We start from the raw sequence: 15700 nt of genomic DNA, 5'->3' as shown, positions 1-15700 counted from the left end.
CATTCACATGCGTTTATGAAATCCTGTTCCACTCAGACTAGACCAATAATGTGTTTTTCCTAACCTGCATATAAACAAAGTGCCTGTCCTGATTTTGAACCCGTGTCACTTTTTGTTGAATCCAAAATTGAAGTCAGTTGTGATTTTGGCTGTAAATTATCATCTTTTAGTTCCCAATCAATGTATTATTTGTATGTGTGAATGCCCTGCCCGCTTTAGATTGTCGGCATCGGCCAAGAACCTGCAGCTGCGAGGTACCTGTGTATGCGCGCACCGTGTCTGGACTGCCGCGCATGTGTCTCCCCTTAAAGCACTCGCAGCCCCTCCTTCTCCCTCCTATTCCCCCTCTGTTCCAAGCAGTCGGCGCTCTAATTGAAATGGGAGTGAGTGTCTGCCGCTAAGTGTGTTTCCCCGTGTGTGTGCGCTCGCAGCCGGCTTCACGCTTTGTGGCTTTGTGATTCTGTCGCTCAAACTCCCAGGAGCACTCGCTGTAGAGAGAGTGTGAATTTGCGCTTGTGCTTGCGCTTGTGTCAGATAGTTTCACTTTTTATTTGCTTGGTGCAACGCTTTCTGATATAAACACACAATCTTAAAAATTAAATGTGCTGGTATGCAAAAAAGTCAACATTTAACAAGTTGGTAACAACTCTCTTTACGCAAGTGAAGTTGATTGTTGGTGGTTAGCTGCAGATATGCTTATATGTGCATACCTCTCAAACGCTGCTGAATGCAAAGAGGTCTGGGTGGTAAAAGGAGATGGTTCCCCCCCATGGGAATTTCCCTGCATTGATTAGCAATAAGGCAGACGATAAAATGGTGGTATAATTCAGACTTAGACAGCTTTATGGGCTGAGGAAAGAGGCTTGCTGGGGGACCAAACTCGGTCCGCTCCTGAGCTTTATCAGCGCACACCTCATGAGTCCAGGGGGACTTAAGTGGATGGAGGATATGTCTGTTTTGTGTGTGGCTGGTCATACATGAAGCAGAAGGGGGAAAAACACACTGCTTAATAGGCGAGAGCAAAGCGAAGGCTTGAGCGTCTGGGGGGCTGTCATGTATCGACCGTGGATAGATAAGCTCTATGTGTTTAGACAGGCAGCTGGGCGACTTTGTATGCATGCACAATCAACCCTCCCTAACCCCCCATCCTTTCTCCTCTACAGCCTTCCACGTAATCACGGCACAGTCTGATGGTTTATGAATGAACGAATCACCAGAGGAGACCGAGTGTGTAGGCTGAATGATCTAACCGTGATTGGAGTGGGTGCGAGCATGGAGGGAAGTGTCGGCGTGCAAAGTGTGCGCTGCAAGCAGGTTTTCGAGTGTTCAGAATCTGTTATGTACGCTCTGGGCACGGGGGTAGTGGAGAGGCTGAGAATGGAGGTGAGAAATGAGATTAAGCCTCCAGAGAGAGATTCTACGCCGACTTAGGTGTGTGCGTGTGTAGGTGTGCGAGAGATGCGCCGCTCACAACACTCCTGCTGCGCCTCATTAAGCCCATGTTGCGCGCTGCCTTGGACCTCGTCACTTCTCCGGCTTTGCGCTGTTGGTGAGCCGTGTGTGCGCTGGAGGAGCAGCGTGAGGCATCGGGGGCTCGGAGCTCGCAGCATTGATTTTCCGACAAGTACCCCCTCCCCTCCGCACACACGCACGAACACACATTACCACCGCTTGTCACGCTCCGCAACGGCAGCTGTGATTTCACCGTTTGTGTCTCCCCTCCTACAAGCTTACTCCCTCTTAGTCCCGTTTATGCGGCCATCACAAGTTTCATCATTATGTCGGGTCCTCTGGGATTTCCGTGATTCTTGACCATATCTAAAGTCAAGATCTGGGCTACATTAGAGCCGCTTTCTGTTATTTGGAAGGCTAAGATTAATGTAGGCTTGAGAGGAATTAAGAATTGTTCAGCCATGTTGCTACAGTTCCGTTGACCACACTGGGAACAAGTCAGAGGAAGGACGTCTACCTTATTGACTGGGAGCTGTTGTGTGCCCTATTACGTATTGACGCTTTCACTGAAAAGACACAACGGCGTGAATCTGTCTTCTACACTCAGGTTCTCTAGTTGTGTGAAAATGTACGCCTTAAACTGTGATAAAAAAATGTCTATAAATTTCAATTCCTATACTTAAGTCTCTCTACTCAGCTAATTCATTTTTGTGGTTTGATATAGACATTTGTGCAATGGTTGTTCTGCTGGAATGGTAATTGAGTGTGTAATTGCTGCCTGTGTTACCTGGAGTCATTTGCAATCCGGTTAGATAGACATTTTTCTGCGCCACAAAAATGACCCAATATGGGTGCCGAAAATGGGAAAAGCTCTCGATAAACTGCCTTGTTTTTAGGTAAAATGGTTTGTTCCCAATCCTTCTAATCAAATATATCCACTTTTGCAGCTTGTACCATTTGACTGCATGGGGGATACCTTTGGCCATGGCCTCTTTGCCCCTGCTGAAGGGCTTTTACGGCCCCGCAGGAGCTTGGTGGTAAGTCCAGCACTTTTCTTTTTTAAGATTTTTCAGCCCGTAGGCTTTATTAGTCAGGAAAGGAAAGTGTGGGATGGGGGATGAGAGAAAAGGGGGAACATGCAGTAAATTGTCGGAGTTGGGATTCAAACTCACTGCGCCCGGCTGCACCAGGAACCTGCATACGTACGCTGTGCCCACTCGACCACTTCATCCATTGATTGTAGGAGTTTTGCAGACGCAGCCAACGACCGCATTTTTTCTGGTGCATTTGACTTGGGTTTCATTCCAATTTTGAGAATCTATAGTTTATTTTAAGATAAAAAATTTTGCTAAATATACATATTTTAATGATGTGACATCAAGAAATAAAGTATCTGGATGTACGATAAATTGTGAAAAAGGGAGCAGAGATCGAGGCGAGGAGGTGATCCGGGACTGAACTGTAATCTCCGGCCTCGGCTCCTTTTCCACTCTGGGCTTATTAATAGCTACAGCTGCACAGCTTTTCCCCTCCGCAGTCACACAAGTCTGCCTTCCGCTCACGCTGTCCCTTCCCTTTGTAACCCCTCATCTCTCTCTCTCTCTCTCTCTTCCCTCAGCTGGATCACAGGCGATCACGTAGCCTGGAGATTTGGGATGTAAGTAGACCCTTTCAGCGCTACCATCAAAGGGGGCAGTGGGGGTGGGGGTTTCTATGGGGGAAATGTGAAGGGTTGTATGTCAGGGGAGTCTGTGTTTTTCCCTATGGTTCATGGCCAGAAATATGTGTGAATTGACTGCTTCTGATTTATCTGCACTATTTTTAGCACTTAAGGAGAAGCTATGGGCGATTTCGTCAGTCGATAACATTTCGAAACTAGCCTCAAGTCTGTATGGCTCTGCCGCTGCACTACACAAAACTGGCAGACCTGGACACGCACAAGGTTTGCCATGAGTCTAGGTAGTGGCGTTGCCGTTTGAGGCATCAGTTGGGACAAAATCTTTCTAAACAAATAAGGCTCTTGGACACAGATGCACAGTAAAACCATCAGCAGTGCTAAACGAGCCTGCGTGCCTTTTTTATCTTGCTCCTATGCGCATGGCTCTGTCTAGTTCTGCGCACTGTCATCGCCCAGGGGGACACATTGCTCAGAGGATCAGGGAATCTTCATTAGCTCTAATTATATCAAACTAGACGAGAGATTAGAGGCCAAGGCACCAGCCATCACGGAGGAAACACATCTCCTCAAATGTGCAAACCCCGCTGACAGCTGGCAGGCAAAAGCACAGGAGGGCAGAGGTTGTAGTTTTACAGGTGGAGAAGTGGGAGTCGAGCCATACGAGCCACGCTTAGTGTGACGGAGAAGTGAGAGAGAGGGAAGGGGCGACGTAGCCTGACGGAAAGGAGTGAGAGTGAGAAAAATAGATTGCCCTTGTCTCTGCCCACGCCGCGTAGTGTGTCTTCATCAGAGTTCAGCGGAGCGCGCGGACAGGACACGAGAGGTGGGTGGGAAGCCTCGGAGGAGATAGACGTATTAAACGGGATAAAAGGATGGAGAATGAAACGCAGAGGACTGTGCTGGGCGACTTAGGTGCAAAGTTCAGCGGTTCAGGCGGTACATGAGCTTCAGTCACTTCTCAGACCTCCCTATATTTTACGCAGAGTACTGCAGACATTGTAGAAGTATACATATTTCTTCTTTGCCAGCCATCTTTGATTTTAATAAAACATTAGCTCAAAGGTTTCACTTTGCCATTAACATTGTTTCTTGAGATCTACAGATGGCATTTGACGGCTTGAGGTGGAGTAACTAGCAATAGTTGAGTTCTGTTGTGATCACATAGATCGGTCTAAAATGTGTGACATTGAATTTTTTTTTATTTTGAATAAGAGACATGAAAGTGTCAATAATGACCTGCCTTTACATTTACATAATGACCATTTCATCATGTGTAGGACTTCCGTCAGTTTACATAGAAATTCATCACTGCCTACACCCTCTTTTTCCTGTTGAAGTGGTTGAACAGGTTTATCATGGTTTATCATGGTTTCTGCTCAACTGAAGGTTTGTCTAGGCCGGAGTATCGTTTAACCCTTGAGGTATCAATTCAACTATTATTTTACAGACGCCTCATGTCCTTTTGAGGAAAACACATCTGTCTGATTAAGCCAATTCCTTGTTTAACCTAATTTCACATTTTGACTTTATTTTTTTAGATCCTCAGTCCCCATTATTCTTTTTTTTTTTTACTACTCTTCAGTGATGTCGAGCTCTCGCCTTGAATCTGTTCTTGTATTACATTTTAAAGATCTATCCAGCTCTCATCCGTTGCGTCTCTATGAGGATTCTTCTGCGTTTCCTCCTGTCTCGCTCTCGCTGCCTCCCCGGGAACACTGCTCAGCTGTAAAGCGCGGCGGACTCTAATGGCAGATCATTATCATGCTAATTAGAGCACTTTGTAGCTGCCGCCCGTCACTCTCTCTCTCCTCCGCACCCCCCCTAACTCACCCCGCGCTATCGTTAAAAAGGCCACCCCCTCCTTGGCCCTCTCCGCCGTCCGCCCACCCTCGGCCTGTCTCTCCATCATTAACAGGACGTGCGCTGGCGTAATTGGACGCTGTTTATTCCGAGGAGCAGGTTATTAAATCACACCGAGGTAACGGGAGGGCTGATTTCCCCTGCAAATGCTTTCATCATTGTCCACTGCCATTATCGATGAGAGTTGTACATGCATGTATTTAAGCACACATTTGTCTTCTGTAATCTCTCTAATAGGACATAAAAACAAAAGGCATTTTAAAATGTAGTAAAAACAACACCTTAGTTAAAAAAGGAAAAAAAAAAAAAAGCATGCAAATTTCCCCCCATAACAAATGAAAATGTATGTACTTTGGTTTATTTGGTCTGTAATCAATACAGATTTAATTATGCATTTTTGTCCAAACTTGTGTCATTATTTTGACTTTGAACTGTGCTTCCCAACCTGTGTCAAGAGTATTGACTTGAGAAGGCAGGGCACTGACAGCTCGGCCACACAGTTCTTACTGATTTACTGAAGTGGAACAAAAGTGACCAAAAACCAAACCTGTCTATTGGTGCAACACAAAGGCACTTCTGTGATTACAAGGGAGAGGTTGAAACTCCTCTGAACTTGCATCCCAAAGGGTTACATAACACAAGCCTTTCAACCCTCTCATGCCAAATTAACCCTTAGTTGCCAAATCATCTCTTAGTTGCTTGCCATAGTACTATTTGTCACCTATTTGTCACCAGATAATGTTTTGCCAATTTTAGATGCACAAAATACGAACGTTGTGAAGTCATCAAGAGTACAGTGTGTTTGTGCTGTAGTCAGTGGATATAAACTGTAAATTGAGTCATGGTTTTTGGGTCAGAATCATAAAAAAGTCTCAACAAAATCAGAAATGTACAAGTGTATGCACATATTTTAAAATGGACATCATTTCAGTTGAGTCAAATTAACTCATTATGAAGGTTCCTTGGCAGAAAAGTTTATAATGCCCATTTTGTTTCAGCCTGTAGTCTTGACCTGGCCAGATGCTCAGCATGAAGCGTTTTGTAGATTATAGTATTTGTGAAAGGTTACTTGTGAAAGTGCTGTTTTATATTCTTGCTTTTCCCCCCTAGATGGTATGTGCCCCTCTTCACCCTCATCCTGCTGATGATCTGCTGCTACGCCAGGATTATCTTTGTGGCCAATAAAAGGGTGGGTGAAAATGTATTTTCTGTTTTCAGTTGTTTTTACTCGCATCTCTTGTGTTTAATTATATTATTGTCTATTAATCCTGATTTAAAGTACAATTTTTTTTAAACAATGTATGCAAGTTTTCCAAAGACGGAAACTACACAAACCTTTTTTGTATTTTAGTTTGAATATGCAAATGATTTGCTACATACTAGTGCTTGCTTCACTAGTGACAGAGAGCATATCTGACATTTTTTTTGTAATATATTAATAATTTATATTAGTATTAGTAACAGTATTTGACTGAAAGGATTATTGGTATTGTACGCAGCCTAAATGTGTCCTAATTGTTGAATCAATTCCCTGTTGCTTCGTGACTCTTTGCACACGTCTTTGTTGGTTCATTGCTAGTGTTTTGCAGTACAGAACGAGCCCAGAGGCAGCATTCCACAAAGTTGACATAGCCACCATTCTTCTGATCAGACTTGCATACAAGCGTTGTTACAAAAGTATATTACATGTTGTAAAGAGTGAATGAGTAGCATGTGTAATGTGCATCTCAAAATGAATGCAGCTCACACTATTGAGGTGTTTTACCTGCTTGTCCCAGCTCTGTGCACGCTCTACCTTCAGCCGTCCTCTTTCCTCCGCATTATCCCGTCACTGCCTTTATTCTCATTTTGCCCCTCTTTTTTCCCCCAGAAATTTTCTGTTTTTGCTTTCAATCTTATAAGTATGAAAAGCTTTATCTATTCTCAGCGGCTGTCTCACATGAAATGATTTCAAAAGGCTTTGAAAGTTTGGCTGATGGTGATGCAGGGGAGTATGGAATAGAATGTAATCATTTTAACGGAAAATGTTTCTGAAGCTTCATTCTTGTTTGAAAATGTCACTGGACTGGGTTTGTCATATAGAGTAATACTGCGCGGCCATTATTTGCAGGAAGAGCATCACCATGTGGGCCTCTGTGGAAAATTGTGATGTATTTGTTGATACTTAAGTTGTCCGAATGAATTGTTATTATAAATATCTAACAGTACTGCATCTGGCTGAGCTTGATATAATGACTAAATGTCTGTCCAATCTCCTATTGCAAGGCAAACACACTGCGGTCATGCATGTATTTAGCGACCATCGTGCTAGAGGCATAGAAAGAAGCTGACTTGACGAGTCAGGTAGCATATTGTCCTCTGCTGTCTGTGTTGTTCTTGCACATGGAGCACACACTTAGCCTCTTAAGATTTTCATTGTGGTGTCTCAACTTACACCGACTCTACGGCCGTAGAGGGGCTTTACCCGCCTGCACAAATCCTCACGCTTTATCTGCGTGTTTGAGAGTTGAAATGTTTCCTTCATTCTCCCAAGAGAGCAGAGACTTGAAAAGCAAAAAGTATTCCCACGTCCCTTTCTTGTGAGCCCTCACAGCTTGCTCCACTTTTCAATTTTCCTACTTCACGCTCACCCACCCACCACCACCACCACTCCTTGTTTGCTATTTAATTCTAAGCAACTATCTCTAGAAATAAAAGATCATGTGAAAGTTAAAAAAACAAACATTTTTTAATATTTAATAAACGCTTGCCTGACATTTGTTGTGCTTCTGCTTTACTGTTTTCTGTTTTCTGCTTTACGACGGCTTTTTGTCGTGTTTTACAGATGCAGTCGTGGTTGGGAACATTTAACCCAGAAAGAGAGAGGCGAAAGGTAACTATCCCTCCAAACATGCTTTATTGGGAGATAATTCAGTCATGTGTATGCACTTGTGAATCAGGTTTAGCATAAAGACTACAGTAAAGCATTTGTCCCTGTATAAAGAAACATGATTAATCTTGCAATGATCCAAAATCAAATGGAAGTAAGTATAGTTGTACGGCATAGTGCATTTGTTTCATACAAACAGAATATCTTGTCTATTTAGCCCTGGATTTAGTTACCTGTCTTTTCTCAAGCCACACCTTGGCACCTCAGGGTTTGGTGGAGAGTGTCAGGGCTAATGTTAAACGGATGCTGCCCCTAGGTGGTAAATAGAACTACTACACAAAGAGAGGTTACGTAGGTCAACTCTTTTACACCTTCTTGTCTCTCGCTCTCTCTCTCTCTTTCTCTCTCTCCCTCTTGCGTTCAAAGCTAGAAAGTCACATTCCAATTTAGACGCTTTTATGCACGCTTTAACAACGGGCTCACACTGCCGGGCCAGCACAACCTCTTTCATGTGCCTTGTTTCGGTGCGCACAACAGCAGGTGAAAAGTAGAGGAAGCCAATACCCGCTGTGCTCCCAACGACTGCTGCTCCTGCGAGTTCCCCCCCTCCTCGCCCCCCTCTGTCTCCCCTGCGGCTCTCACACGGGCCAGTCCCACATTTAGCGCTCTCACATGCTCAGTCTCGCGTCGGCCAATTTCCCCCTCCTGCCTTGGTTGGCCGCGGTCGCCCCGTGTCTGCGTGAAGAGTGGAACTGACGGGAGCGATGACGTTCAGCACTAGCGCTCACAGCTATCAGGGCCGTCAGTCACACAGCCGTGACACATCGGAGTGCCTCAAGAGGCTTGTGGTCACGCATGAGCACCTTAAATTATATGTCAGACAGAGCGTGCTTGTTTGGGACGTGGACGGTGACAAACTTTTCGACCTTTTGTATGTGTACAGCTCTATTCCGAAAATGGGAGAAACTACCTATAGGCACCTGCTGCTTTTGAAATTATGACCAACATGTTAATCGTCTACAAGCTTAATTGTTGTAAAATGTGCCTCCAGGAGTACGTTCCAATGAGTTATAGTAGATGTGTGGCCATCTTTGCCTATTCATCTGCCTGGCAACATCTTTGAGCTTACCACTTTTTTCACTTTCGTCCATCTTAATGGTTTCATGCATCTACATAACTGCTAGAGAGGCATGCCATTATGAATTATTAATATTATAATTCATATAGATGATAATTTGTGCTTATTTTTATAATTGCTATGTAAGATACTATTTTATCAACGTGAAATCTGACACTATTACTTCTGGGATCAGCCTTCTCTGTGATGACTGAGCGCGGCTGGTGCAGGGAATGGCTTGCCGCTGATAACTGCCTGTAATCTAGCGTGCGTCATTAACGCTGGGACCGCCAGGCTCGCTGCACATAATTACGGTTTCATTCCCCTTTGCCTCTGGAGCAGCACCGAGGCCTCTGACACAGGAGGGCTGTGATTAGATGCACAAGGGTCTTCCTCCTCTCTCTCCCTCTCTCTCCCTCTCTCTCTCTCTGTCTCTCTCTCCCTCTCTCCACTTTTTCACATCCTGTCTCCGTGCAGTCGAATTCCTCAGATGTTTGCTGCTGCACCGAAGTGGGGTTTGTCTGGAATGTTTTTTCTTTTTTCTTTTTCGAGACTATAATTAAAATCACACGGAGGTTACCTAGTTGAACATTTATCTGAAACTTCTGGTGTGACTTTTTTCCCTCGTTCACACCTCATATTCAACAGAATCGACTACTACATCCTTTAATGTGTCAACGTTGTGTCTGGCTCGTGTTCAGTTCATTATATAGTCAACATAAGGGGTGAAAACTTGCCTCTTGTTTGCATACCTCGCCCAGTTCCTCTAATATACGCACACATAGTCATAAAACCCCTCCGCGGGGCTCTGGCGATTTTCATTAGAATTCCTTAAAATGCATGCGTTAGAGCTTGCACGCCGCTGGGTCTTTTCTGGTGAGTAATTAATTTCCAGCATGTGGGGGTAGAGCGAGACTCGTGTGCGCTTGTGGGTCTGCCTGCCGGCTCTGACTGCGAGAGGGAGGAAGGATGCGTGCTGCTGGCCCGGCTACAACGTGCCTGTGTCCGTGCCTGAGGGGAGGAGGAGGAGGGGGAGGAGGAGGAGGAGGAGGGGTAAAAACAGCACAGCGCAGAAAATCGATCCCGGGCTGCGCTGCTCTGCCTCTTCCCGACGAAAGAGTCCTCCTCTCGTGGGACTTAGTTATAACGGCTTGTAAAAGCTCTCCTCCGCAAGCTTCTTTCCCCTCATTTACACTTTGCTCAGCTGCTCTGTGTGTCCGTCTCTTCCACAGTAAACTGAATGCACCATGTGGCCAAATCAGCGGCGTATTGGCTTCCTGTTTAATCGGATCCTTGTTTTTCGCTCATACATCACAAGGGGTATTGTGTATTATCAGCAGGTTAATATTTGTTTAGCCTTTTGTTGGCCTGTGTTTTTCGCAATGGTGCGGTGGTGTCCCAGTTAAGGCGCCCAGGCTTTTAAATAATTATGAGTGTTTAGTGGTCCCGCTCAATCTTTTAAAAATATTGGTCACTGGAGATCTGTTTCTGTCTTGCAGATTTCTTTAGCGGAGGAGATCAGACCCTTGAAGTGGTATCCCTCCGTTTACCTGCTGGTGTCTATCTTTCCTCTCATCAACAGGTAACACGGCATGCACAGACACATCAGCTTCATAGACTATTTGCATATTTGCTTCACTGGTTATCTTATCTGGTCTCTGCCGCCTCCTTCTGCTTTATCCCGCCGTCTCGTTCATTCTCTTTCTTATCTCAACTCTCCGAAAAGCTTTGGCTCTTTCTCTTTCTCTGAAGCGGCGCTGGAAGACGCTTGAGTGTGTGTATGTGCCCGCCCTGTGCATTTTATTGGCGTTTTAAAAACAAGGGCTTTACTGGCTGAGGGTTTGTGGGTGGAGGCGGGTGGTCCAGTAAATGATAACCCCTATGCTGTTATTACCCCTACCTTCTTTTCCTGTCCTCCTGCGCCCAATCTCTCACTTTCCAATTCCCACTTTCTTTCATTTCCCTTCCCCCAGCTTCCTCCCAACCCGGCTTCGAACCGGTGTGATTGACAGGTCAGGGTTACTAAGTGATTAGCTGTGGCGGCTCTGCTTGTCGCCACGGCAATGTAGGCGGAGACACAGGTCAATTACAGGGTCAACGTCTCTCAAAGGCAACGCTCAAACAGTGCCCATCCCCCCCAAGCGACCCTTTTGGCCCGCCACTTCTCTAGCTCTCCCTCCCCGTGCCCCTGCTGTCGGCTGATGAAGATGACAAACTGCGTGCCGCGCTCACCCCTCAGCTGCCCTCTACGTTCACAACCCTCTATCCATTTCCCCTGATACTGCCGCTAGGCTTTAACACGTTGTTTTACTTTTGTTTTTCTGTGATGTATATTTTACCTTCCTTTAGTAGTTTTGTTTTCGCTATGCTATGGTGTAACACACCAGCACATTAGATTTCATTCTCTTTTCCTGCTGCCTCGATGTGGAAAAACTTGTCAGCATAGAATCATCTCTTGCAAATCTCTTATACTATATCACTGCAGTCATTCTTTCCCTGCCTCCTGCTTATAGTATTAGCACTGGGTTCAGGGAATCAAATTTTTCTTTTGGCCTTGGTATACGCCCAGTGGATCGCCAATTGTGGAGCGGTACTATACAGATACAGAGACCTTCACTCTCATCTTCATTCATCAGTTCATTCTTTAAGGGCAATTTAGAGTCACATCTCCAAAAGATCATTTCACAGGAAAGGACAGTGTGAAATGGGGATGAGAGAGGAGGGAGGACATGCAGTAAACTGTGGTAGTCGGGATTCGAACTCATGACTCTGCGGCCGGACCTTTTTAAGCAATTTTAACAAAGCAAATTTAACTTAACTTCATTTTAACTTCATTTAACTTATCTTCAAGTTAAATGAAGTATTTATTTATTTATTTATATCACATTCATTTTATTTTACCATCAGAATATTTTATTTTACTAAGCACATACTTGAGGAATAGTAACGTGTTAAACAATGGAAATTGAATAGAAATGAAGATTTCACTGTTGCTTGGTTATGGTCAGTAATCCTGAATAACCTGATGGTTCTTCTTACAATATTCGTGACAATAATTTACATCCATACCTACTACTAAGCCATTTTCAGACCGTCATTTATCAGAATTGTTGATAAATGGCAGTGGCATTAACGCATTTTTAGAGCTTACTAATGCTGATATCAAACTTATATAACTGCACTAAAATCTACACTACAAAGCTCCACAAGTGAGGATTTTGTTCTATATGCAAACCACGAATACCCTACATTTAGCATATTCAAAGAAAATATGTAAACAAATACAATTCAAAGTCATGGCAAAACACTTTGCGGGCTCAGTTTGCATGCACCTCTCTCTTCATATGAGCGCATTCCTGCTTGCTGCGCTACCTTCTGTCTTCCTCCTGAGAAAACAGGAATGAATTGCTCTCAGCCCCCCTCTGCCTTCTCCCCCACTCGGCAGCGCAGGCTGTATATATCTCCGGCTCCTATTAATTTGTTAGCCTCCCCTCCCCCTTTCCCTCGTGCCCTCCCCACTTCCCTCACTCGGCTTGGCTCATATCCTCTTCTGCCTTTTTTCTCCTCCTTTCCCTCTCCGCTCGCTGAGTGCTGGAGTGTGTAAAGTGTTTGTCACGGTGCCGTGCTGATGTCGCTGTGCTCTGCCGTGTGGAAGCGGCAGACAGACACGATGTGCGTGTGTGTGCGTGTGTGTGTGTGTGTGTGTGTGCGTCTGTGTGTGTGTCTGTGTGCGTCTGTGTGTGCCCGTGTCGGTGTGTGTCGGTGTATGTCTGCGTCTGTGTGTGTCTGTGTCTGTGTGCGTCTGTGTGTGTTTGTGTGAGTGTGAGTAGGCGGGCACCAGGCGGTTTTGTGCCGAGGTGAATGTGCCGTCGATCGTTGCTTGTTGCCGCGTGCGCAGGAGCTGCGAGAGCTGGCGTGTGCGCCCTTGTTTGTCCGCTCCGAATTCAGTGTGTGTAGTCCGTGTTGTGTGTGCGCGTGCCTGGTTGCGCGTGTGTCTGAGTGGGGGATTATTTCTATCTGAGCTCCAAAGCCTCCTAAACAGGGCTTAGAGAGACGGCCCAGGGCAGCAGCTAAAGCCGGCGGGTAGACCTCGCTCATTCCCTGCGCCCTGCTCCTCCGCACTCCTCTATTTTACCCCGATCTATCGCATTAACACACTGACACTCCCCCAAACAAAAAACACAAACGTTTTGGCTCATGCCTTATTCTTCACACTCATAAACATGCACACATACATTTGCACGCCACGCGCAATTGTAATCTGTTCCAAATGTGCACTGGTAAATGTTTGCGAATTGAAATGGGGAAAGTGCTATTACTTTTACTCACTGGCACACAGGACTGTTGAGAGGCAGACAGGGCCTGAATCCCCTGCTTGGGCCCTCATTCGCAGGTTTCCGTGTAAATGTGTGTTTGAGCGCAGTGCGCGGGTACCACTAGACTAGAGTTTTCACAGCCTGCTTCTCACTTTGCATCCCTCGTGTGCTTTATGGTGTGGGTGTGTGTTTGTTTACAAGGCTTGTTTAAATTCCTACTGTGCGTGCTTGTACGCCTCTTTGCATAAATAAGCCCTCTCCTCGGAATCTAGCTGCTGATTTCAGTGGCGTGTCGCAGCTTGACATGAGTGCTCCTCCTGGACAGTACGCTCATCTGTTTTCAGAACTTTACGGCTACGTGAGCCTTTGCCATTCACCCTTAACACTGTGGTCCCAGTGGTTGTACTGACATCTGCTAAAATGATGGTGTTTTTTAATATAGCCCTATGGTTTTGACTTGCAGCTAAACATGAATTGATGTTATGCAGCCTAAAGTATACATTGGTTGTAGATGTGCAGTGAGGTGCCGTATAGCGTAGGATTCACTGTCGCTCTAGAACTTAGTTCTCCTACAGGGTTCAAGCTGAGCAGCTCCTCACTGCTCCTAACATGTTGCCCCGAGGAAGGATGGGTCAAATGCAGAGAATGAATTTCCCTCATGAGGGATTAACAAAGTATATTTTAACCATACCTTGGTTTCCTCAATAGTCCAAGTTTAGCGGTGCACAGAAATGTATATATACTTGTAGGGGATTTTTCCATGCGCTCCCTACAGCAGCAAGCCCCCTTTCTCTGGAGCTGATCTGATTTCCCTGCTGCAGGCGAGCTGTGCGAACAAGATGCTGTGTATGTGTGCACTTCACGGCGCCTCTACATATGTGTGTATGCAGCCCAGGCGAGGCAGACCATCTCCGCTCTGTGCTTTGAAAAACGAGGGAGGAAATCTCAAAGCGGCAGTTATTATTCATCCCTCAAAGAGAAAAGGGAGGAGGATGATGGAAGGAGGAATGGAAGGAAGAAGAAAGACTGGAACCAAGTCGGGGGATACATTAACTCTTATCTCACAGTATTTGGCGTTCTGCATCCCAGAATTCACTGCCTCTCTTTCTCATCCCGCTTTTTCTTCAATTCTACATGTTGGTGTTCTTTGGTTCTCTGAATACATTACAGCCATGATGAATGTGTGTGCACTGTGTGTACTGTAGGATTGCGCTACACTTTAATACCTTTTTTGTGTTTTGTTTTCTTTAACAAGTTGGCTTTTAAGATGCTGAAATCCACTATGTGGCATTGGCTGTCTTTAATGTGTTGGCGCACTCTGGAATTTAAGTTTGTCCTTTCTCACTCAAATATTTCCTATTTGTCAATTGTGTAGAATCCATCCTGGTTATGTTCATTCTTATCTTCAATTGTATTCGCAACAGCAACATAAAATAAATTAGAATTAGATTGATCAGAATCAGAATTATCAAAAATACAAAAAACATATGAATGATGATCGATAGATCTCTGGGCAAAACTACAGACACCTTTTTAAAAACTTGGATTTACTGTGATTAGCTGAAGTCAAGGAAGTGGGTTAGAGTTAGAGTCGTTTAGATAAGTCGTTTAGATAAGAAGAAAGAAATCATGGTCAGAGTCATGATCCACAAATGGAGAAGACCCAAACATCTGCATTGTGTCTTGAGTCAGAAAAAAGAAAATCCCCAGTCTTGTCTAAAAGGCTAATTTAAAATGTACCACACAAGTTGAATTTCCTTCTGGTTTGTGTACCATTGCAGTTGTCACAAAGCGATCCCAACATCTCATGAATAGAGCACCACACCTGAAAGTGCATCCATGGCCTCCATCATGCTAATGCTTTGAACTAATGTCTCTAAAAGTTATGCTTCAATGTTATACCAAATTAAATTAGAAAGGTAACATCACCACTGAGTATAGAGCAAGGAGAACACAACATTTAGAACAAGACACTTATTAAGCCTTCTCTTTTTAGAACAGTAGGAGTTATCTAGTAGTCTTACTTTATTGTATTTCACTATTTGGTATTGTAAGCCGTTTTATGGACAAAATGATAAAAAAAACACAGAACATAACATTATTGTTAATCCTTACTGGTGCTGATTATGAAGGTGTTATATTTAACAGTACTCCAGTTACAACTCACTTACTTCCCATTACACCTCTGACGTGGAGCACAGCAGCAAAAAACTCTCCATCCTGTCTTGTCTTTTTCCTCCATACTATAAAGGCTAATTTGATATTTAGCTCTTAAATCGTCGCTTCCACTGGTCCCATCTAGGGCTATGATCTTTTTATTATGACGTCCTGATTGCTTTTCTTAAGGATATTTTTCTTAAAGCTTTTTGAATATTTACAAACTGAGAGTAAGCAAGGCCTTGAAAAAC

General features: G+C 44.6%; 1 protein-coding gene across 2 annotated transcripts in view; it reads left to right on the top strand.

Moving 5' to 3' along the window:
* LOC140359708 (cyclic AMP receptor 1) overlaps window positions 1–15700 on the top strand; it is a 60427-nt gene that overhangs the window by 7913 nt on the left and 36814 nt on the right. For both annotated transcript variants that reach the window (XM_072444812.1, XM_072444811.1), the window contains exons 7-11: window positions 2400–2489; window positions 3071–3109; window positions 6101–6179; window positions 7815–7862; window positions 10476–10558. In XM_072444812.1, the coding sequence (XP_072300913.1) occupies window positions 2400–2489; window positions 3071–3109; window positions 6101–6179; window positions 7815–7862; window positions 10476–10558 (339 nt within the window). The remainder of the gene's footprint in view (window positions 1–2399; window positions 2490–3070; window positions 3110–6100; window positions 6180–7814; window positions 7863–10475; window positions 10559–15700) is intronic.

Source organism: Eucyclogobius newberryi, unplaced genomic scaffold (assembly GCF_026437365.1).
Source record: "Eucyclogobius newberryi isolate DKJ021-1_F unplaced genomic scaffold, fEucNew1.0.hap1 SCAF_14, whole genome shotgun sequence".
Lineage (NCBI taxonomy): Eukaryota > Metazoa > Chordata > Actinopteri > Gobiiformes > Gobiidae > Eucyclogobius > Eucyclogobius newberryi.
This window is presented reverse-complemented; position numbering and strand designations above follow the sequence as displayed.